Here is a 25,420-nt window from a genome sequence, read left to right as displayed (position 1 = left end):
TAGATGGAGTCTTGCTCTGTTGCCAGGCTGAAGTATAGTGGTGTGATTTCAGCTCACTGCAACCTCTGCCTCCCAGGTGCAAGTGATTCTCCTGCCTCAGCCTCCTGAGTAGCTGGGACTACAGGCGCATGCCACCATGCCCAGCTAATTTTTTTGTATTTTTAGTAGTGATGCAGTTTCACCATGCTGGCCCAGATGCAGACCTGGTTTTATATCTTGCTTTGCAAAAACCTGGCAGTGCCCAAGGTGCATTTTCCCTGTGCTTTAGTCTAACTTTTCATAACATCAACAAGAACAAGAACAACGCCTCATAGTACTAGCTTTTCAAGAGACAAAGTGAGTCATTTCAGCAAGTAACTATGACATGATGAAACTACATTAAACTTTTTAAGGTAGCATTTTCATGCTTTGTAATTGCAGTCTTGGCGAATCTTGCCAAACCCAGGCTTTGGAAAGAGGCTCATCTGATTCTAATTGCCATTACCTGAAATTTATATATTAACTTGGGCAAAATTGATTTTTATGACATTAAACTTCCCCAGTTAATAGTATGGCATGTCTGCTCATTTATTCACATATGGTTTTATGTCCCTAATACATTTTTTACAGCTTTTAAAATACATATCTTTGGTTAAATGTGTTCCTAAATATTCATGATTTTTATTGCTACTGTGAAATGAATTTTCTCCTCCTGCACTTCTATTTTTGGTTGACTCTTACCAGTATTGAGAAAAGTTACCAAATTCTGTGTATCTACTTTAAGTTCAATTGCCTTTAATGAACTTTCTTATTAATTCTAGTAATTTTTCAGTAATGTCTCATAAATTTTCTAGGTATAAAGTTGCATAATAAAACAATAATTTCTCTCCTTTCCTCTAATTTATTTTTTCTTTCCTCTGATTTATTCCATCTATTTCATTTTCTTGTCCTATTGCATTTTCTAGAACTCCAATAAGCAATAATGTTGACAATAAGCATCCCTGACTTGTTCCTTATTTTTCATGGAAATTTATAGTATCATTATTCAGAATGACTTTATTTTCATTTCAGCTTTAGGTACAGAGCATTTAGTATCTTTTAGGGGCTTCCTTCTATTCCTACTTTACTTAGAATTTTCTATTAGGAATGAATTGCATTTTTAAGTATCTATTTAGTGATCAAATAATTTTCCCCTTTAATTTGTCAATGTTTTATGTTAATACTGTTAAAAATAATTGCTCTATCCCTACATTCCTGGAATGGATTTTACTTGGTCAAAATGTATTATTTTTGAGATACTATTTGATTCTACTTACTGATATTTTATTTAGGATTTTTGTATATATTAATGAGTAACATTGGTTTTTTTTTTGGCTCCACATAAAAATTGATATCAATATTATTCTTGTTCTGTAAAATAATTTGAGAGTTATCTCTTTATAATTTTGAAATTATCTCTTTTTTGCTCTACTCTTTTTTAACTTTTCCTTTACACTAGTTTACTCAATTTTTCTACTTCTTAATGAAGACATTTTATTAATTTATATTTTGCTAGGGGTTCATCTATTTCTTTTAGTTTTTCAAGTATGTGTCATCAAATATTTTCTTCTACTTTGGTCTTGTCTGTTAATTCCAAATTATATGTGTATTTACTCTTTTTTCCCCTTAATCACTCTCACAACAGACTTATCTCATTGGTCTTTACAGCGCATCAATATTTACATTTATTAATCTTTTTTTTTTGACAGAGTCTTGCTCTATGGCCCAGGCTGGAGTGCAGTGGCACCATCTTGGCTCACTGCAAGCTCCGCCTCCCGGGTTCACGCTATTCTCCTGCCTCAGCCTCCCGAGTAGCTGGGACGACAGGAGCCCGCCACCACGTCCGGGTAATTTTTTGTGTTTTTAGTGGAGATGGGGTTTCACCGTGTTAGCCAGGATGGTCTCTATTTCCTCACCTCGTGATCGGCCAGATGGTTTTACTGTCTCTTTCCAGCCTCTATGGCCCTTAAAATTGCACATCTTTCATGGAACTTATTTTCTGCCGTATCATTTGGATAATTTGCCTAGGTTTTACTTCTTCTTTTTATTTTTTTGAGACAGAGTCTTGCTCTGTCGCCCAGGCTGGAGAGCAGTGGCGCAATCTCGGCTCACTGCAAGCTCTGCCTCCCGGATTCATGCCATTCTCCTGCCTCAGCCTCCCGAGTAGCTGGGACTACAGGCGTCCGCCACCATACCCAGCTAATTTTTTGTATTTTTAGTAGAAATGGGGTTGCACCATGTTAGCCAGGATGGTCTCCATCTCCTGACCTCATGATCCACCCACCTCGGCCTCCCAAAGTGCTGGGATTACAGGCGTGAGCCACCACGCCTGGCTGGGTTTATCTATTTCTTCTATTTCTTTTATTTATCTTTATATAATCTTTTTATGTTCCTCCTGGTGACTAATTTCAGCTTTTATCTTTATCAGTTCCTTTTCCTTCATTTTCTTTGTGTTTAGCTTGAATAATTTCTTATGACAAATATTAACTTCCTTTACTTCCAGCCCACCTTTCATAATAAAGTGAGTTTAAAAGGTTTTCCCTTAGAGGTTTTGGATGGAGCCCATAGGTTTTCTTGTATGGAATATTTTTTTATTGCATCCTAGAGAGGATGCAATTAAATTTTCTTTTTGATACAGGAATCAAGAGAGCATTTCTTGATTTGCAAGTAGTAAAATCATTTTTGGTGACTTTCTTGCTATTTGTTTCTAATTCTATTCCATTGTTATCAGAGAATGTGACCTGTAAATTGATATTGTTGAATTCATTATACCTTTCTCTGTAGCCAATTACATTTTTAATTTTTGGAAATGTTACATGAACCCAACCAGGAAAGGAATACTTTCTATTTATGGGATAAACATTCTATAACTTTGTATTATATTGAGTTTAGTGATATAATTGCCAATTCCTTTATGTACTTATTTTTCTGTTTACTGGAATTAATTTTGAAAATAAAAAACAAATACATAAAAAATTTAAAAACCTGTTAATTTGTATTCTTTTGAAGTTATCCTAAATTTTTTTTTTTTTTGTATACATGGGGTCTCACTATGTTGCCTAAGCTGGTCTCAAATTCCTGACCTCAAGTGATCTTCCAATCTTGGCCTCCCAAAGCACTAGGATTATAGGGATGAGCTACTGTGCCTGGCCCCTAAACATATTTTAAAGGCTGTATTCCATTTACTTGTTTAGTGAATACAGACTTGTGATTATTATATCTTCCTTGTCAATTTCCCCAAATTTAATGTATAAATCTAATAAAATTTTAACTAGAATTCAGAGTTAAAATTTTTGAATTATATTATTGAGCCTATATTTAATATGAAAAAAGAGGTGCTTGAGATAAGACAATAAAATTACAAAAGATTACAGAGGAGAGACGTACCTCATTGGGTATTAAAATATGTTACAAAATGACTGTAACTAAAATAAAATGACATTAGTATAGGATTAGATAAAGCGGTGAGTCAAACAGAATAGAAAGCCCAGAATCAGATCTCAGCATACATACACAATTTAATAAATGACAAACTGGTATTTAAATTCAGAGGGAAAGCATAGTTTACTTAATAAATGGTGCGGTTACAATCAATTATCCATCTGGAAGGAAATAAAGTTGATTCTGTACTCTACCTCATACTAAGCCCCAAAATAAATTCCAGACGGATAAAAAATGTTAATGTAAAAAGAATCTTTTTTGATCAAATTTGTGATACTATATCAACAGCTGAAGAATGATAAACTAATAGAAATCCCAGATGCTAAAAACACTAGACAGGCATAATTTCCTTTGTTAAAAAGCATGGGAAAATAAAGTGTCTATAGACAAAGAATAGGTTGAGGAAACATTAGCAATGCATGTGACAGATAAAGGGTTAATATCTTTGATATATTAAAAAACTCTTAAAAACTGATAAGAAAAACAGGAAATAAAATCACAAAAGAGCAAGTTACTAAGATCAATAAGAAGATGCTAAGTCTTGTTAACAGCAAAATAAAAATTAGACTCTGGTTGTTAAATCCCTGTGTTCTAGACCTCAGATGAAAGCTCCTAAATTAGAGAAATCCAGAGAGTTTGACCCAGATGTGGTCAGATATTGAAATGTCAGGAAGGAGCTGAGATTTCCTCATTCCAGAAGCCACATCGGTTTTAGAAAGAGGTCCTCCTTAACAGCTCATGGACCTCTTTTTTTTTTCCCTCAACTTTCTTTTCTGGTCTCTTCCAGTGCCAAACGACCCTTTACAATGTCTGTTGGTGATGTTTAGTTCTTTGAAGGTAAGGCTGAGATCAGCACCCAGCAAACACAGGGTTGAGGGCCTCTGAATCACTGTAGAAGGGAATATGGCTCTAGGTGCTCTCCTGGGACTGAACGGATAAACATCAAGGTCCTGGCATGGGCACAAGGTTCTGTAGCATGCAGCTTCCCCATCACTGCTGGGGCAACACCAAATAGGGGAATGGTGCCCTTTGTAGGATGCCAGACAGCACCACTTCTTTGGGAATGAGCCGTGGGCTTCCCTACCCAACACATACTTGAAGTCTACTGCCAGGCAGTGTTAACACTACACCATGGCTCATGCTCCAGAGTCAGTGAACCACAGCTGAATGCCTGCACTGCTATTTATTTATTTATTTATTTATGACAGAGTCTTGCTTTGTCACCCAGGCTGGAGTGCAGTGGCACGATCTTGGCTCACTGCAACCTCCACCTCCTGGGTTCAAGTGATTATTCTGCCTCAGTCACCTGAGCAGCTGGGACTACAGGTGTATGCCACCACGCCCAGTTGATTTTTTATTTTTATTTTTATTTTATTTTTAGTAGAGATGGGGTTTCACCATATTGGCCAGGCTGGTCTTGAACTCCTGACCTCGTGATCCACCATCTCCGCCTCCCAAAGTGTTGGGATTACAGGTGTGAGCCACTGCACCTGGCCTGCTTTCTCCTCTTTAAATGCACTCTTTAAAAGGCAGCTGGAAGAGGTCCCCAAGGAGCGAGAATATCTGAAAAACTGAAGTTCCCCTCCAAGCCAAAATTGGTTTCCCCCTTCTTCCTTTCTACCGGCTTTTTCATCTCCTTCTGCAGTCCCAAGCAGATCAGTTCAATGTTTGCTTCTGCAATTCACCCAACTGCATCCAAGCCCGCCACAGGGGCTCTGAGGCTAGCAGAGACTTTCTCCTGGGAGAATCCCACACTTACCATCCTTCCATTCTCGCGTGGCTGGATTGATGATGCCAAAGAGCTCATCATTTGTGACTGCTTTGGGATTGAGGTCAGTCCAGACGGGGCGCCGTTTCATGATCTGATAGGTCTTGTGCAAGGACCTCAGCACCTGTGACTTGCCGGTACCAGCGCCACCAACCACGAATACAGAGTGGCGCACAGCCAGGAGCTCCTCCAACTGGACCACCTGGGGAGGCAGGAAATTCAGCCAGAGGGACCAGCCTGTGACTTACCTGCATCCCAGCTGCTCTCCTGTGACCCCAGCTGGTGTCTGAAGTGAGACCTGAAGTCAACAGAGGAAGAGTTATCTACCCCAAGATGTGAGGAGGTCTGAAATATAGGGGCAACATGATTCGTTTGTTCCTGTATTCATCATTCAGGTAGATAATTATTAGTCACCAATGAAGTGCTACAGAGTGTGCCAGGTGAGGGGAATTCAGATGCAATTCTCCTGCCCTCCGTGATCTTATTAGAGTGTGAGGGAGAAGAAAGTCATGTGGACAAATTCTTCCAAGGTAAGAGGATAAGTACTATCTCAGAGGTATTTATAAGGTGCTGTGGAAACAAGAGAGGAGGGAACAATTGATTTTGTACACATAAAGGGAACGAGAAAGGCTTCATAAAGGAGGGGACATTTGAACAAGGGCTCCAGGGATGAGTAGGAGTTTGCCCAGAAGATGAACAGGAAGGAAATTCCAGGCAGAGGTAACAGCACGAAGAAAGGCTTGCAGTGTGACAGAGTATGATGTGACTGGTTGGCCAGATGGTTTGGGGAGGCTGGAGTCAGAAGTCCTGTGGGGACCATGGTGGCACTGAAGGTCTCATCACTCTTGGGCTGGTTTGCTTCCAGGCACAGCTTTCCACACTGTTGCAGCACGTTTACTGGAATAAAAATCGGACCAGCCACTGCCTTCACTCTGTCCCCTTCATTGGCCTCCATGGTTTTGGTGATGAAATACAAATCCTTAGATTGGTTTACAAGGTCCTTTTGCAGTCTGGCCCAAATCAGACTCCAGTCTTATCTCTTATCCTGCAACACACACAGTCCAGCCAGAGAACTACTTGGAGGTCTTAAGTGGTGCTCTTTCCTGCATCCGTTCCTTCTGCTCAGAGTGACTTTCAGCTGGACGCGGCAGCTCACCCCTGTAATCCCAGCACTTTGGGAAGCCGAGGCAGGTGGATCACCTGAGTTCAGGAGTTCGAGACCAGCCTGGCCAACATGGTTAAAAAAAATACAAAAATACTAAAAATACAAAAAATTAGCTGGGCATGATGGCGGGCGACTGTAATCCCAGCTATTCGGGAGGCTGAGGTAGGAGAATCGCTTGAACCTGGGAGGTAGAGGTTGCAGTGAGCTGAGATCGTGCCATTGCACTCCAGCCTAGGCGACAACAGCGAGACTCCATCTCAAAAACAAACAAACAAACAAACAGAAACAAACAAAAACCAAAAGTGACTTCTCCTGCCGTCTTCTGTATAAACCTTTGCACGTTCCTCAGGAAGCCTTCAGTCTGACCCATGCCTAGTACAGATTTCTCATACTAGCCTACATCCTAGTATCTAACATACTGCAGTGGTTACTTTTTTTTGTCCCCATATTCTATTATCTGCTCCTTGAAGGTAGGCAGGACTGAGCTTTTTTCTCTCTCCTTACAAAGTCTAGCAGAGAAGTTGGCATGTGCCAAATGATGAACGAATACTTGTTGAAAATGTGAAGGATGACTGGAAAGGCTGGATGGGTCTGATTGTGAAAGGTCTTATATATCATGAGAAAAAAATTTGAACTTTACTGTAGTTCAGATTTCTTCAGATTTTGCACTATAAGATCCTTAGCAGAGGAAAGGTGAACCGAACAGAAAATGCACCAAAATGTTGACAGGGCAGTGAGAGAATAAGCTTTTTCCTGTATATTTTATTTTTTCTATAGTTTGAAAAAATAAGTAAGGACCTTCTCTCTCTCTCTCTGTGTGTGTGTGTGTGTGTGTGTGTGTATATACATATATATATATATATATATATATATATATTTTTTTGAGATGGAGTCTCACTCTGTCTCCCAGGCTGGAGTACAATGGTGCAATCTCAGCTCACTGCAACCTCCACCTCCTGGGTTCAAGCGATTTTCCTGCCTCAGCCTCCCAAGTAAGCTGGGATTACAGGCGCCTGCCACTGCACCCAGCTAATTTTTGTATTTTTAGTAGAGACGGGATTTTGCCATGTTGGCTAGGCTGGTTTCAAACTCCTGACCTCAGGTGATCCACCCACCTTGGCCTCCCAATGTGCTGGGATTACAGGTGTGCGCCACTGCGCCTGGCCAGGACTCCTATATTTTTGAAATTTAAATGATACAGGTGTTAGAATTCTAGAATTCTATGACCAGGGAATTTAGGAGGAGTGCAGCCGTGCTAAGCTCAGTGTGAAGGTAGTAGATTAAACGGCTGTTTGGGGGCAAGAAGATCAGTGTCAGTTGTGGCAGGATCGTTTCCTGAGATATTACTTTGCGACTTGTTGTCCACAGCTTCAGTGTCTTTTTTACTCTGTCCCAGGGCGTTGCTGTCCCTATGATTCAGGGCCCAAAAGCATCCAGAAGAGAGTCTCTTCCTTCAATGACTTAATGCGGGATCATCTCAGATAGGAATGAGGAGAGAGTTGGGAAGAACTTCCAAGGAGGCTTAAGCTCAGATATGAGTGAAAAAGAGTCAGCCATGTGAAGGCCAGCAGGAAAAGCCATTCCAGGTACAGCAACAGTGAGTGCAAAAGCCTTAAGTTCAGCATCAAGCTTAGAGGGCTGAAAGACCATGGGCAAAAACAGGAGAGCGGCACAAGGTGAGACAAAAGAGGCAAGCAGGGGCCAGAGAGATATGCAGAAATTGGTAGCTGGAATTTCGTCCTAAGTATAATAGGAAGCATTTGGAGGTTTTATGCATGAAATTGACCTGAGGTCATTGCAGAAAGAAAAGAAAAGAGAGAGAGAAAGAAAAAGAAAAAAGGAAAGAGAGAGAGAGAAAGAGAGAAAAAGAAAGAAAGAAAGAAAGACAGAAAGAAAGAAAGAGAAAAAAGAAAAAGAGAGTGAGGGAGAGAGAGAGGGAGGGAGGAAGGAAGGAAGGGAAGGGGGAGGAAAGAGGAGGAAGAGGGAGAGGAGAGGGAAGGGGAGATGGTACTCTGGCTCTTGAATGGAGATTGTATTATATTCCTAGACTTTTGTTTGTTCCTTTGCATAAACAAGGGATTTAACAGAGATGCTGGGAAGATTTAAAATTGCTTTCTAGATCCATCACCTTTTCTTTTTTCATGTCAACAACTTTAGTGAGACATACTTCATGTACCATAACATTCACCCTTTAAAGTGTACAACTGAATGACTTTTAGTATCTTCACATAATTGTAGAACCATCACTACTATCGAATCTTAGAACATAGAAAAACCAACAGAAAACTCCATACCCATTAACAGTCAATCCCCACTCCCTGCCCCCACCTCTGTCCTATGCAACCTCTGGTCTACTTTCTGCCTCTAAGACTCGTCTGTTCTGTATGTTTTGTATAAATAGAATCATACAATATGTGGTATTTTGTGACTGGTTCTTTTTTGACTTAGAAAGATGTTTTCAGTCATGCTGTAGAATGTATAAACACTGTTTTCTTCTTCTTTCCCTAGCTTTATTAAGGTACAATTGACAAATAGTAATTGTATATATTTATGGTGTAGAATATGTTTTGATATATGTATACATTGTGACATGATTAGATCAAAGTAATTAACATGTATATCACCTTGCATACGTATCACTTTCTTGTGCTAAGAACATTTAAGGTCTACTCTCATTGAAATTTTCAAGTATGCAATAATCTTTTTGATTATAGTCATCAAGCTGTACAATGGATCTCCAGAACTTATTCATCTTGTCTAATTGGAACTTTATACCACCCTTACAGACACACCCAAAATGATGTTTGACCAAACATCTGGGCATTCTGTGGCCCAGATAAATTTACATATAAAATGAACCATCACAGACCCCATAACTTAGAAGTTCAATAAAACACATAAGAACTTGCAGCTTATTACTCTATTCTTGCTTTGAATAAGTTCACTTTTCTTAAGGTTCTCTTTTCTGGGAGACTACTGACTTCCTGCTCTAACTTGAATTGATTGCTTTCTAGGCCTGCTAACAGCTGTCATTTCGGGATATTTTTTTCTTGATTCTTGATTTTTTTTGAATCTCACAATATTTTTCTTGTTTTTCATTCTTGTTTTGCTGTAGTATGTCCTCAAGTAACTTACTCAAAAAGGGTGCATAAGAAGTAACATTTATAAGTCTGAGAATATCATGGATGATAATTTGGTTGTATAGAATTCTAGTCTTGAAATCATTTCCCTCAAAAAATTTGAAGGAATGGTTTTCTTGTTCTCTAGTATCCAATTTAGCTGACAAGAGATTCTGAGTTCCTCTTGAATTTCATTCCTTTCCTGGATCACTTGTTGATATGGTTTGGCTTTATGTCCCCACCCAAATCTCATCTCAAATCCCCATGTGTCGACGGAGGGACTTGGTCGGAGGTGATTGGATCATGGGGGCAGTTTCCCCCATGCTGTTCTTGTGCTAGTGAGTGAGTTCTCACAAGCTCAGATGGTTTTATAACCAGGATGGTGCGGAAAGGAGGTGTAGCATGTAGAACAGAGCATGGAGTCTGAACTTAGACTTCATTTCAAGCACCTGCTCCTCCACTTGATTTGTAGCAGATTGTTATTGAATTAGAGCTGCGATAAATGCTACGAAGGAAAAATGCACTGTGCAAGGAAGACAAAGGGTGTCCACAGCTCTTTATTTCCCCTGCACTCTTTCTGTCTCTTTCCTGCTGCCTTGTGAGGAAGGACTTGCTTCTCCTTCACCTTCTGCCATGATTGTAAGTTTCCGGAGGCCTCCGCAGCCATGTAGAACTGTGAGTCAATTAAACCTTTTTCCTAACTACTCCGTCTCAGGTATTAATACACTAGTACTACTTCCTCACTCAACTAGGAGACTTGTTGTTTTCTCTTGATTCTTGACCTCTGAAATTGCATTATAGTGTGTCCCTGCACAGATTCATTTTAAGTCATTCTGTTCAGTACTGTCTTTCCAATGTAGATACACGTCTTTCCAGCTCTAGTTAGCTTCCTGTTCTTTTTCTAGAATTCTTTCTAGTAACATGTTGGATAACCTAAATCGATCCTCTGTACATCATCTCACCTCTCACACTTTCTGTCTCTGTGTGTGTGTGCATGTGTGAATATTTTACCATACACACACACATAATACATAATACTGTTTATAGATTTATCCTGGGATGTTGCCTTTCACTTTATTTTCCCATCCTCTCATTAAATTTCGAATGCCATCAATCATACAATTTTACATTTAAAACAGGTCTTTATAATTCTCCAGTAGTGCTTTTTATTTTGTACAACGGCATCTAATTCTTGTTTGTTAGATATCATTTTTAAAATTTCCTTCAAAGATGCTAATTAGAACTTTAAAAATGTTCTCTTTGTTCTTTTTCACTGGCTGTTTTTGTTGTGTGTGTGTGTGTCTGTCTGTGTCTGTCCATCTGTCTTTATCTCGCGTGTTGTTGGGTTCTTCAATATCTGGTAAGCCTCAGGGTTAAATAAGGAGCTGTGCTGTGTTTTCTAGGAGGCTGGGAGGGGTATTCTCCTCTGCTGGTCCCGGGTGCTCTGTTTTGCTGATCTCTACCCAGGATAGTAGGATTGAGTGGAGGCTCTGTAGATGTGGCCAGATCTTGGCCTCTGTCCTTTCATTTGTGGGTGAGTGGGCAGATAGTTGGCATTCAGGCTGAAGTACATCAAACAGAATGGAAGGGCTATAAAGTAAGGATCCTCCAACTTTCCCTTGTATTCCCTACCATGCATTCCACATTATGGGTCCCCAGTGAAGAGCGGTTGAAATGAATTATCACTAACTAGGTATTTTTACGTCTAAAACATATTTGTACATCTAAAACAACCCTTTGGATTACGGATGAAGGATAACCCATTGTCCAGGACAATAAGTAAGAGAGAGAGAAATCCTGGGAGGAAAAACCACATGTACCTTGAGCACAAAGTTGTCCTCAGCCTGGAGCTTCAGATCCACTATTGCCTTCCTAACCAAAGCTTCGAAGTTGGGGTCTCTCCTCCGGGGGACATCCAGGGCGGGAAAGAGGTCCCCGATCAGGCCCATGAAGATGGGCATGTCATCAGTTACAATCTTGGGGATGTTGAAGTCCCGCAAGGAGCGCATCAGGACCTGGTCTTCAGGCCGGTCAGGGTCTCCTCGCTTCAGGGATCCTGCCACCACCAGCACGGACTTGATGGCCCGCAGGCCCCAGTCGTAATGATCCTGTGGGCAGTGTTAGACCAAAGTGGCAGAGAGACAGAACACCATGTGCTAGGGTGAGTGTCTGCAGAATCATAAATATCCTATCACCATTAGGTCACCTCTGAAGCTTGGGCAGAGACATGGGAAGGAATGACTTAGAAAATTATGATTCCAGAATTCTAGTTCCTGGTCGAACACTAGCTACTTTTCCAGTTGTGACAACAGCAGGGCAGACACAGAACATACAAATGATGTAGGGGTCAGAGAGATCAAACAGAACCATTTTAGAGATCAAACAGAACCATTTTCAAACCTATCTGGCTACTCCTTGAACACTCAGCAGGTAGAATTGGAAGGGCTGTCAAGGAGCGAGCCCTTGTTAACTCTTAGAGATGGTAGATGCTAAGCTTACATGCACTGCCTTGGAGACCTTCACATTCTATGGGAAAAGAGGTTTCAAGAATAGCTCCTTAAAGTGGGTTCTGTCAAAGATGAACCCCCTGGTCACGGCGCTGCTAGTAGGGTCTGTGGGAGAGCGGACCACACTGCTGATAGCAGGCTTCAGGCGGCAGCATGGTGTGGGAAGGAGCTGTAGTGGGCAGAACAGAGCATGGAGTCTGAACTCAGACTTCTGTTCAAGTCCCAGCTCCTCTACTTGACTTGTAGCAGATCGCTATTTAATTAGAGCCATGAGAAATGCTACCAAGGAGGCTGGGCGCAGTGACTTACACCTGTAATCCCAGCATTTTGGGAGGCCGAGGCGGGTGGATCACAAGGTCAGGAGTCTGAGACCACCCTGGCCAATATGGTGAAACCTCATCTCTACTAAAAATACAAAAATTAGCTGGGCGTGGTGGTGGGTGCCTGTAATTCCAGCTACTCAGGAGGCTGAGGCAGGAGAATTGCTTGAACCTGGGAGACGGAGGTTGCAGCGAGCTGAGATCACACCACTACACTCTACCCTGGGCAACAGAGGGAGACTCTGTCTCAAAAAAAAAAAAAAATTAAAAAATTAAAATGCTACCAAAGAAAAATGCAGTGTGCAATGATGACTAAGAACACAGTGGCTGTACCCAGGATATGGATCAGACTACCCTAAGGAAATGGCATTAAAGAAGACCTTAAAGGAGTGGAATTTAGTCAGGCACAGATGAAAAAGAAGTGCAGTCAAGGCAAGTGAGAACAGGATGTCCACAAGCTCAGGTGAGAAGACAATCAGTTTCAAGGAACTCAAAAAAGATCAATGGAGATGGAGCACCATACGACAGGGAGAGAGCTGTGAGCCACTGCTGTTGAGGTAGGAGGAGACAGAACACCCTGCAGTCTTTAGCAGAGAGTGATAAGGACATTGGTCTCTATCTTAGGACAAGTGAGGAGCGTTTTTAAATCATCACTCTTGCAAGCGGCTAAAGAACAGATCTGAGGAATTAGATTAGAGGTGGAAAAACTAGTAGAAAGGCAGTTGCAATAGTTTAAACAAAAGATACGGGTGCTTGGAACTCAAGTGGTAGCAATGAATAGGGAAAGGAAATGAGACTTATTTGAGAAATATCCAGAACACAGAATCATTAAAGGTTCATCTAAAATTATATACAGTGCCAAAGAAGAGGAAATGGCCCAGGGTAACTCCCAGGGTCCTAGAGTTCGCAAATGAGTGAATGAGGGGTCAGCATACTGAGGCTGGGAACACAGGAGAAGGAAGCTTGGGCTTCGAGCTGACGGAAATCAGCTTTAGACGTGCTGAGCTGGAGGAGCTTTTTAAACACTCGGGGGAGCTGTGGTACAGACCATTGAATGTACAGGTTTACAGCTCAAAAGAGAGGTTTGGGATAAAGCCTTAAAAGAGGGAGTCACTGGCCTGGAAGTCAACGTTGGGAAAGAACCTAGAGAGGGGATACAATGAGAAAAGAAGTATGAGGAAAACAGGATTTTCCGCATCTTGGACAGACTCCACAGGGCTGAGACAGCCTGTGTTATGGCAGTAAAGGTGATCAAAACAATATATTCCCAAAGCTCACTGGGGACAGCCCAGGAAAGCTCGGTCATCTATCCTTGACAAAAAGAAATTCTCCGTTCAAGGCAGAAACCTTGCAGGTAATGCTTTGCTAAGGTACAATTTTTCTGTGAATTTCCTCCTGCCTTAGGCGGAAGCTACAGGTAAGGCCAAGCAACTATGAGAAGCTCAAAGCTGGTTAACAACTAACCTGCTTCCCTAACCCTCCTCATCTATGTCCCTTCAGGTACAGACCATTTCCTCCAGGGGTTTTTATTGACCACTGTAATGTCTCTCATGGGACACTGGTGTCTGTGACGTGTTGCTAAGTATTCTATTAAAAAATGGAGTTTTGAGGTTAATTTTGAAAAACGCAGAGCTAAAAAATGAACATAAATCTTTATTGTGGAAGTGTTCAGAGCTTTCGATATGCTTATGGGCACAGTGACTATGAGAAAGCTCGAGTATGTTTTCCTAATACATTTGTTCCAGAATGTTTCCAGAGCTGGGGCTGTTGCACGGTGCTTGGTTGTGCAGCCTCCTTAGAGATCCTACCTGTTTGGAGAGAAGCTCTTTGCACAACTGGTAAAGAGTGATGAACTTTCTGGCTAATGACCGGGCTTCAATGAATCCTTCTGCCACCAGCATGATTTCACAGATCAACTCAAAGTCTGGAACCACCATTGCACAAGGCCTGAGTATAGGAAGACAGAAGGCCCAGTCAGTTTCCCAAGTAACAGTGTTGAAGAGGAGACCTGCAAGAAAATAGGCACTGGCCGATATCACACACGGAGGCAACTGCGAGTGCAAAAACTCATGGAAAGACCTGAGCCATTATTTCATCTAAGACTTTCAATGTATTCTATGTGTTGCTGCAGTTAGCATGAAGACTTTCAACTTAGAGATGAGTTAGCTAAGGATAAAGGAAATGAAGTCGCCTTCCTAAGGGGCCGGATAATGTTAGCAGGCAGGGGCAGACTTGGAGCTACCACTCAAGTCTTGTGACTTGAGTTCAGTGTGTCTTACACAAGGCATGGATTAGTAAAGCAAATTGTCTAGAATAGATTCGAGGTTTAGAATAAGGAATTGAATTTCTCTGGGTGTCTACAAGAAACTGAGAGTTCCCCTATTCTTCATCCTCAAAATATGTGTCTTCTCTAATCCTAAACACCCAGGGCTTATCCTGTACTTATTTGAATACAAATGTAAATTTCTCATGATGAGGCCTAAAGCATGTATTAAGTGGGTCCAAAAGTAATTGTGGTTTTTGCCATTACTTTCAAGAAACTGAGAGTTCCCCTATTCTTCCTTCTCAAAACATGTGTCTCTTATAAGCCTAGACACCCAGGGCGAATCCTGTACTTGTTTGAATACAAATGTAAATTTCTAATGATTAGGTCTGAAGTGTGTATTAAGTTGGTGCAAAAGTAATTGCGGTTTTTGCTATTACTTTCAATGGCGAAAACTGCAATTACATTTGCACCAGCTCAATATTTATTAACGCTATCTTGACACAGAATGGCATATACAATAATATAGAAAGGGCTTTATAGAAGGCTTTGTTGCGATTTTCTTTTTCCTCTGGCACTAAAAACATTTGATTTTAAAATTACTTACATTTTATTAATTTGTTAGATATGTAATAGGAACCTAAGATTGTTACATTTCTTTAATTGCATTTTCCCTATACTGATATGAAATTTTCATAAACATTTCATTAGAGCACATTTTTTTCTTGAAATATTTTACATTGTATTCAAATTCAAAGGAGCAACCAAATGTTTAAATTCTCAAAATTATTTTGCAACTTGCACATAAGGGTAAATATACATTGGTACAACAGACTACTATGCAGCCATGAAAAATAGTGGTGTGAAAGAAAAATTACATAATGACACAAAAAAACATTAGCTAATGAAAGTAGGATACTAAACTATATAGAGTCTGATCCCAATTTTGAAAAAGAAATGCGCTACGGATGCAGTATTGGAAAAAAAGATGCCAAATGGTTACACTGATTGTTCCTGGATGACAGGACTGGGGTGGGGGGCGGAGCAGGGGCTCTGGGTTCAAACTCTAGCATTCTGCCGCTTACTAGTTGGTTCACTAGCTGACCCTAGTAACTAGGGTTACTATCCTGAGCAATTTGCTGAATGCATCTGTTTTTTCACTATACACTGGAGAAACTAGTACTATCCACCTCATAGGGCCTTTGAGAGAATTAAATGTAAAAGTAGATGTTTGTACTTACTATTTTTGAAAAATACATTTGTTTATTTCCACATTTCCTTCCATGGGTATGTGTTATGGACTGAATGTTGTGTGCCCCCAAAATGCAATGTGATGGTATTTGGAGATGAGGCCTTTGGGAGGTCATTAGGTCATGAGGGTGGAGTGCTCACGAATGGGATTAATACCCTTATAAGAAGAGGCCAGAGAGCTAGCTCATCTTCTTTCCTCCATGTGAGGACACAGCAAGAAGGTGGCTGCCTACAACCTGGAGGAGAGCCCTCACCAGAACCTGACCATGCTGGCACCCTGCTCTTGAACTTTCAGGCTCTAGAACTGTGAGAAATAAATGTCTGCTGTTTAGGCCGCCCAACTGCGGTATGTTCATTATGGCACCCTGAACTGGCAAAGACAGTTCCATTCAGCAAAAAAGATTCAGCAAGAAAAAAAGGTAAGAAAGAATTCTTATCTGGGTGATAACCTACTTCTATAATCATTTGTAACACAACGCTTATTTAATAAATACTTTGTAGGAACAAATTGCCAACAATGCAGTATTCTGTAGCACCCGTTTAGACAGCTTGCTGGCATTCCAAGAGCTCTTGGTTAACACAGGGACCTGGATGAAGAAGGAGAAGCCGCCATCACTCCAGCGACACATGAATTTGCCACGGCTGAGAGAGTGAAGTATGCAGGAAGCTGCCCAGTGACCTCCTACGCCTCTGGAAATCCAATACAGTGTCGACAACCTCTTTGGACAGACAGCACTATGTTTCTCAGTCCAAAAATGAGACAAAACAGTTTTGTCGGCCAGGCGTGGTGGCTCAAGCCTGTAATCCCAGCACTTTGGGAGGCCGAGGCGGGCGGATCACGAGGTCAGAAGATCAAGACCATCCTGGCTAACGCGGTGAAACCCCGTCTCTACTAAAAAATACAAAACACTAGCTGGGTGAGGTGGTGGGCACCTGTAGTCCCAGCTACTCGGGAGGCTGAGGCAGGAGAATGGCGTAAACCCGGGAGGCGGGGCTTGCAGTGAGCTGAGATCTGGCCACTGCACTCCAGCTGGGTGACAGAGCGAGACTCCATCTCAAAAAAAAAAAAAAAAAAAAAATAGTTTTGACATAGCTCCCCACAGTCTATCTCCCTTAGGTAAAAGTTGAGTAACCAGAAAATCAGAAGGCACTAAGCATTCTTCAGTTTTCTCTCTGTTGGGCCAACTTTTCCTTTCTGGAAAAAGAATGCAGCCTCCAGTTCCTGCGAAGAAATGTATTTGTGTTTTCTTATCAAAGTAAAGAAGATTTTAAAATATGGCAATGTCCAGTGGTAGCAAGGGTGAAATAAAAGAGGTGCTCTCATGCATCTCTACGAGGAGTGTAATTTGGTACTACTCTTTATAGAAAGCAATTTGGCAATGTGTATCAAGAGCCTTAAAAATGTTTCTACCCATTAATACAGTAATTCCACTTCTGGGAAGCTAGCCAAAGAAAATAATCATGCATATAGAAAAAAAGATTTATGTACAAAGATGTACATTACAGCATTATGCATAAATTTACTTTAAATGTTAGAAAGTCTTAATATTTAACCATGCAGGAGTAGTTAATTACATTGTAAACCATGCACTTGATAAAAAAACATGCAGCCATGAAATGAGATTTATCAAGAATATCTAATAGAAGGAAATAGTTATGATATGAGACTATGAAATAAAAAAAAAAAAACACAAAACTATGTAGACCACAAATGTAGGCTACCGACGTGTGGATTTAAAATGTGTATACACAGGAGAACAGAACACAATTAAGCAGAAAGCAATTTTACTGCATTAAGGACATTAAAGATGGTTGTTAAAAATCTACTTTTCCAAATGTTCCAAATATTCTTTAAAATATACGTCACACATTTTAAGTGGAAAAATGAAAGAAACTTCTCTTTTGGGGCTTTTGCATGGGGCAGAGCTGACACTCACCTGAAGAGAGCCTTGAGGTTCTCTGGTAGCTCCGTGCGGCCAGCATAGCCCGGGTTCATGGTGATGAAGATTCCGACAGAAGGATTCAGTCTGATCTCCTCCCCAAGGAAGTTGAACCACTGCTTCTTATCTCTAATCGCATCTTGAATGCTTTTTACCTGGTGAACCAATTAATCAGTGAGAAATTCCTCAACTGCATTTCAGTGGAAGGATCATAACTAAAGCTGGGAGCCTGTAGTCACACACAGCACAGAGAATTGTCCTGTGGCCCCTTTCACTGAAAGACAGGCATGATGACACACCCCAGACCCTTTACTGACAGGCCCTGGGTGCATGTCTCAAAGAAATCTGGCCACTGCTAAGCACAGTGGCTCATGCCTATAATCCCAGCACTTTGGGAGGCCAAGGCGGGCAGATCACTGGAGGTCAAGAGTTCAAGACCAGCCTGGCCAACACGGTGAAACCCTGTCTCTACTAAAAATACAAAAATTAGCTGGGTGTGGTGGTGCACATCTGTAATCCCAGTTACTTGGGAGACTGAGGCAGGAGAATCGTTTGAACCAGGGAGGTGGAGGTTGCAGTGAACTGAGATCATGCTACTGCACTCCAGCCTGGTTGACAGAGTGAGGCTACATCTCAAAACAAAACAATGAATCTGGCTGCCCACATCCATATTTATCACACTGTGGTTAAGAGCATGGGAGGGAACAGCAAACAGGTGTTCAACTCCCTGAATGTGGGTTCTCTCTGCAGTAATGGCTGAAGTGTATTAGGGCTGACCACTGGCTGGACATAGTTCTGACCACTACCATGCTCAGAGTGGGGCGCTTCAATTACATCATCACCATCTCAGATAAAACAGAAGCATGGTGAGATGGAAACATTTGCCCAGAGTCACACAGCTACTAATTGGGGCATCAGGATTTGAATCCAGGCAAATGGATCCTGGAGCCTGTGCTTTCAGGTATTGTGTGATGGTGAGGATGCCATAGCTACCTGCTGAGCTTGTTCTAAGTAAATGAAATAAAGTCTGTGAAGTACATAGCCTACAGAAAATGCTTAGAAATACCAGCTAACATGAGGGATATCCATGTGACCATTCTCATCGCAACTGTGGTCCCTGTCTTGGTTTAACTCCTCATAGCCACCTCCTAGACTACACCTCCAGAACAGGTCACCCTTTACAGATGGAGCAAGGCTAGGCTGGGCCAGACCCAGAGGGCTGTTAGTACTTTTCTCTTTAGAAAATCAGACTTTTTCTTAAACTTAGTCTGGAGTCAGAGGAGGATTTATCCTGAAGCTTGACCCGCTCAGATCTATGTTCTAGATTACTCTCTAGCAGTGGGAGGAGAGGCAGAAGTGAAATTCAACCATTTATTGTCACACCCCGTGCTTGGAAAAGGGTTAAGCAAAAATGATCAGCAACAGAGCAAAGATGAAAGGGACACAGTTTCAGGCTAGTCCACAGCCTTGTCCAGCCCAGCCCCAGAAGGTCTTTGGGAATTTCTAGCCTCTTACATTCTTGGAAGCAAAACCCAAAAGCTGGGGCGGGTGCAAGGTTTTGAATGAGCCTCAGCAGGTCGGCTAAGTCCAGGGTGCTAGAAGAGCAAAGGGTAGCCTGGTTCTGTAGAGATAGGGCTGTAGGGTTGTGTGTGTGAAACAGTGGGAGGGGTTGGGAGGGCAGCTGGACCATCTACCACTGGGCACGGCTGTCTCCAGAGTACACAGTTTGCCTGGATGCATGACAGTTCTACAATTAGGATTCAGCTCTCTTCCCAGAGTGAAGCGCTAATGACTGTATGCATTTGAGCTCACAGCAATTAGTTTGAAACTGAGACTTCTTTTCTACGTGCAGAATATCAATGCCATCCTGGCAGAAGCAGGCTTCAGCAGCCAGGACGCTGGCCAAACAGATCAAGCTCTGCTGGTTTGCGTGGGGCTCACAGCCCAGCCCAGCTCTGCCGTGGAGCCTCTTGCAGCCTTCATCACCCTGCGAGTTACGTGACTGGCAAAGCCTGGTTTTCTCCTTTGTTCTCAGTCTTCCCGTCCATAAAATATACAGAGCACTCGCCTTATTGGGGAGTGGGAAAGCAAGTTTAATTAGCGCTTATAAGTTGCTCTGCTACCTTTGGGCGAAGACTAAGGCACGAGCCTAGGACCTTTTCTGCTGTTCATTCTGACTCAGCATTCTGTCTCGAAACACCGAAGCCCAGAAACCTCACGCTCAGCAAGAATTTATGATGCACTTTCGGATTGGAGGCATCTGTGCTTTTGTGTAAAATTCTGTAGAGGGGCTCTTGAGGGAGAGTGTTGAACAGACTCAAAGATGCAGTTAATGTTGGTGCATCGGTGCTCATAGAAATTTTGGTTAGGCTGGCTTGTACAGGACAGGCGTTAGCAGCAAGTGAGGCCCGCAGAGGAAATCGTTAGAACATAACAATGATCAGGGTCCGAGAGACCTTGATAACGTCCAGGTCCTGGGAAAGGCCAGAGGGTCTTTCAGGATGCTTGGAAGCAGGGATGGGGGAGTGGAGAAGCAGGTGGACTAGGGATGTATGGATTAAATGCAAGCCCAGCCAGATGGAAGTACACACACAGGTAGTTTGGCAACTGATAGCTAAGGCTACCAGGCACATCTCACCCACTGGGGTCTGTTTCTCTATTGATAATGCCCTGTTTTCTGAAGATCTTAAAGCCACAGTGAATAACAAAAAATAATAACTGACATTTTTGAGCACTCAGTATGTACCGGGGATGAGTCTGAGTATTTTCTGTGAATTATTCCATCCAAAGCTTTTAACAGTTGTTTAAGATAGGTAGTCTTAGACCTTCATTTTACCGATGAAGAAACTGAGGCAGAAGGCAGTTAAGAAACTGTGCTATGTTTATGTAAGATGTTAGCATTCAGGGGAGGCTAAAAGTGAGATATGTAGAAATTCGATGCTATTTTTACAACTTTTCTATAAATCTAAAATTGGTTCAAAATAAAAAGTTAAAAGAAAAAAAAAAAAAGAAACTTGCCTGAAACCCCACAGTTGGTAAGTGGAGCAGCTCAAGCTTAAAAGCCAGGCAATCTGGTGCCGAAGCACACGCTTTTAGCTACTTCCCCCAAACGCTCTTGTACCAGAAGAAGCACCGTGCTAGCCACAGACCAGTTTCTCATCAAACATATACGTTTTCAGAGCAATTTGTTTTACTCTGAAAACTATCATGTTTGTTATAATTTAGAGGCATACTTCCCACAAAATAAGAAAAGATGGTTTTGCCACCCAGTAAAAAGACAAATAATCACGCCTGTAATCCCAGCACTTTGGGAGGCCGAGGTGGGCGGATCATGAGGTCAGGAGATCGAGACCATCCTGGCTAACAAAGTGAAATCCCGTCTCTACTAAAAATACAAAAAAATTAGCCGGGTGTGATGGCACGTGCCTGTAATCCAGTTACTTGGGAGGCTGAGACAGGAGAATCGCTTGAACCCGGTAGGCGGTTATTGAAGTGAGCCGAGATCACGCCACTGTACTCCAGCCTGGGCAACAGAGTGAGACTCCGTCTCGAAAACAAAAAACAAAAAACAAAACAAGAAAACAAAGAAAGAACACAAATGAATAAAAATGGAAAGATATGTAGGAACCAGTGTTCTCAATTGGGGATGAGTTGGCAATTCCTCTATCCCAGGGGTCATGTGGCAATATCTGGAGACACTTTTGTTGTCACAGCAAGGAGCGGGGGTTGCTGCCGGCATTCAGTGGGTAGAGGCCAGGGATGCTGCTCAACATCCACAATGCAGAGGATAGATCTTCACAAAATAGAATGATCGGCCCAAAGCATCAATAGTGCTGAGGCTGACAAGCCCTGATCTAGACCAAACATTTTACCAGTGAGGACTCTGAGGCTGAGAAGATATACTTAACCTCCATCCCACACCATGTGTCCTTGGGTCCAAACCAATTCCCATGCAAATTCTTAGCTCCACCTCCAAGATAAATCAAATCAGAGATTCTGGGAATGGGGTTGAGCAAGGCACGTGGGAACAGGCCCTCCAGGTGATTCAGATGCATGCTGAAATATGAGAACCACTGCAGTCCAGTCAATTCTTACATTTCTACTCATCCCTACCTCTGCCCAGGTGGCCTCATTTATAGCTGCACACTGACTTCCCTCTCTCAGACGGGAGGGTATTGAACAGACTCAAAGATGCAGTTAATGTTGGAGCATCAGTGCTCATAGCAATTTTGGTTAGCCTGGTTTGTACAGGACAGGATTTAGCAGCAACTGAGGTCTGCAGAGCAAATCATTGGAACATAACAATGATCAGGGTCCAGGAAGCCTGGAAAAGGCTTTCCAGGTCTGGGTCCTGGAAAAGGCCAGAGGTTCCCCTCTCTCCTTCTCTCAGATCAGCCTGGGTCTCCCACTTCCTTCTGCCCCACCTGGCCTGGAGAGGCTTTGCCCCTGTAAAGCACTGGCTGGGACAAACTGGGCTCAGTCTTGGGGGTCTTGATGTGAACCCAAACTCTACAGTCCTCAGTGGTGTTTTCCTCATTTTTCAGTCTCTCTCTCAGCTCTGGTTCTCAAAATTTGCTGAACGTGTGAACCACCTGGAAAGTTTTTAGAAAGTACCCACTGGTCCTATTCCACAGGAACTAAATTAACGCCTTTTTGGGGTGCAGACTGTGCATTACTATTTTGTAGAATTACCCAGGCCATTCTAATGTGCAGCCAGGGTTGAGATGACTGTGCCAGGGAGGCACAGTCCCTGATTTTATTGTGCGTAGAAATCACTGGAGGATGTGTTAACATGAAGATTCTGTTTCAGCAGGTCTGGGGTCGGGCCTGAGACTCCGCATTTCTAACAAGCTCCCAGGGAGTGCTGGTGCTGTTGGTTCACAGTTTGAGTAGTGTGGGACTAGATGACACCAGCCATGCCCGGCATCCTCCACTGTCACTCTCAGGAAACCTACCTGAAAGTCAATGAACTGTTCTTGCCACTGGGCTACCCTGCCCCATCCCAGTTTCACGGTCCACAGTTGCCCCTCAGCCAGATGGTTTTACTGTCTCTTTCCAGCCTCTATGGCCCTTAAAATTGCACATCTTTCATGGAACATATTTTCTGCCTTATCATTTGGATACTTTGCCTAGGTTTTACTTGTTTTTTTTTTTTTTTTTTTTTTTTTTGAGATAGAGTTTTTCACTGTCGCCCACGCTGGAGTGCAGTGGCACGATCTTGGCTCACTGCAAGCTCCACCTCCCGGGTTTACGCCATTCTCCTGTCTCAGCCTCCCGAGTAGCTGGGACTACAGGCGCCCGCCACCACGCCTGGCTAAGTTTTTGTATTTTTTAGTAGAGACGGGGTTTCACTGTGTTAGCCAGGATGGTCTCGATCTCCTGACCTTGTGATCAGCACGCCTCAGACTCCCAAAGTGCTGGGATTACAGGCGTGAGCCACCGCACCCGGCTAGGTTTTACTTCTATATATTGCAAGCCAGCCCTGATGTCCAGTGATCAACCTTGTTATCTGCACAAGCCTTGTGTGCCCGTCTGACCATAAGCGCTGCATTACTTGCATGAGGATGACACCTTTCCTCTCGTGACTGGAAGCTGCTGATCACAGAGGCTTCTGTCCCTGTATCCTCCCACTCAGGCTAGGGACTTGTGTCTGACTCACTCAGTGAAGTACTAAGGCCATGCTGTCTCTGTGCAGGTGACATACATTAAGGAGGTCATGGGCTAGCCCTATGCTATGGGGATCTTGGCTTTTTCTCCTCACCCCTCTACCTTGGCCCTTCTATTCTAGGAGAGTGGCTCATTTTGTGGTCCCCCATGGTCATTCCCTTTTCAAGTCTTTGCCCCAAATGCCATGTGCTATTTAACATCCTCTCTGGCCCGTTCCACGCTTCCCACTGCAATGGCAGATTGAAGTCTGTTGCCTTTAGGAAGTGCAACCCACTCACCACTTTTTAAACATTTTAACATTTCTGGTGTTTTTTTTCCCCCCATTAGACCTTAAGCTTCTCTCTAAAGGGTGTCACATGGGAAGCTCCCTTGGCTCTGAGACTGGAGCATTTGTTTGGTGCTTGGAGTACTTAGAGCCCTGCTCTGGTGGGCTCCCAAGTCTTTGCTGAATGATCTTCTGCTTCTACCTGCTTCCTGCCTCTGCCCAACCCATTATCGGGGCTTGTACTGCAGGGAAGAGAAGAAAGTGCCAGGGATGCCTGGCCAGAGGGCATGGAGGGGGACAGGGCAATGGGGTGTGTCCTTGTGGCACATGTCCCCAGGCACAGATAACCCAAAGCATAGACAGCTGATTGCAATAGTAAAGAAGATATTCCAGAAAAAAGTAAGTAATATCTTAGACATTTTTAAAATAGCAGAGTAATTTTTTTTGGAATTGCCACACTGAAGTTTTTCCCAAGTGGCTATGTGACTTTGCTTGACCAGTCTGATGGAGACATGAGAATGTCCACTGACAAAGACGCTGTGGACCAGCAGCATAATCACTTTTGTAGGAGTTACTGGGAAGAGGAGCACAGACGGACAAGGAGTGGAGAGGAGGAGAGGGGAGGGTGGCAGAGAACTGTCAGCAGCTGGTGTGGCTTCTGAACCAATATGCCAGCCTGGATTGCCGTGTGAATAATTAAGTGCAATTTTCTCCTTGGATGGGTATTCAATTTCAAAAGTTACCAGCTCAGATTTTGCCTGGGCTGTTGTCAGGCCACTTTCTTGAGAAATATCTCTGATGGGTAGATCAGAGTGTGACAGCATCAGGGACTCCCAAGTTGAACTTATTTTATTTGATTCCAGGAACAAACAGGAACTAAGTGATCTTAGAGAATGCATTGCTGACCTTGTGTTGAGCAGCTTCAAAATAAAGCAAAATATTAGAGAGCAATAAAGCAAAAAATAGTAGATAGCAGTGTCTATCTACTATCCAGGGGGAACTATGGCTATTGGGCACTGCCTCCTTGATTAGTACATTGTTAAGCTTGATAAGATACCTTGAGGTTGCTCTAGTTGAGAAGGAGTGAAGGGCATAGAGAAGACCTGTGAGACCAGGATGTGAACCCTTTTTCCCTGCCCTGTGTATCCGAGCCTCTACTCTTCAACCCATTTCCTACAGTGTTAAGATAGTAAAGATAGTAATCATCCTCATCACTATCACCACCATCATTATCACTATCATCATCACCATCCCCATCAGTGCCACCACCATCTCCATCATTGCCACCATCATCACCACCACCATCACCATCAACATTATCATCACTGCCACCACCATCATCATCATCACCATCACTGCCACCACTGTCATCATCATCACCATCACCTCCATCATCATCACTGTCATCACCATCATCATCACTGCTGTCACCATCATCACCATCATCACCACTACCACCACCACCATCATCATTACCACCATCACCATGATCATCTCCATCATCACCATCATCATTAGAATAATCATCACCACCACTACCACCACTATCACCATCATCGTTAACATTATCATCACTGCCACCACCATGATCATCATCACTATCATCACTGCCACCACCATCATCATCACCATCACCCCCATCATCATCACTATCATTACCATCATCATCACTGTTGCCACCATCATCATCACCATC

At 42.7% G+C, this 25,420-nt stretch overlaps 1 protein-coding gene across 1 annotated transcript in view; it reads right to left on the bottom strand.

The window, feature by feature from the left end:
• Positions 1-25,420, bottom strand: part of DNAH9 (dynein axonemal heavy chain 9) — a 376,206-nt gene that overhangs the window by 217,049 nt on the left and 133,737 nt on the right. Inside the window, exons 29-32 of the mRNA XM_026456281.1 lie at positions 17,790-17,947; positions 14,147-14,285; positions 11,332-11,619; positions 5,219-5,429 (exon numbers count right to left, since the gene is read on the bottom strand). Coding sequence (XP_026312066.1) covers positions 5,219-5,429; positions 11,332-11,619; positions 14,147-14,285; positions 17,790-17,947 — 796 coding nt within the window. The remainder of the gene's footprint in view (positions 1-5,218; positions 5,430-11,331; positions 11,620-14,146; positions 14,286-17,789; positions 17,948-25,420) is intronic.

The sequence above is a fragment of the Piliocolobus tephrosceles genome, chromosome 16 (genome assembly GCF_002776525.5).
Source record: "Piliocolobus tephrosceles isolate RC106 chromosome 16, ASM277652v3, whole genome shotgun sequence".
NCBI classification, from domain to species: Eukaryota; Metazoa; Chordata; class Mammalia; order Primates; family Cercopithecidae; genus Piliocolobus; species Piliocolobus tephrosceles.
Note: the sequence above shows the minus strand (reverse complement) of the source record. Positions and strands in the feature narration are given on the sequence as shown.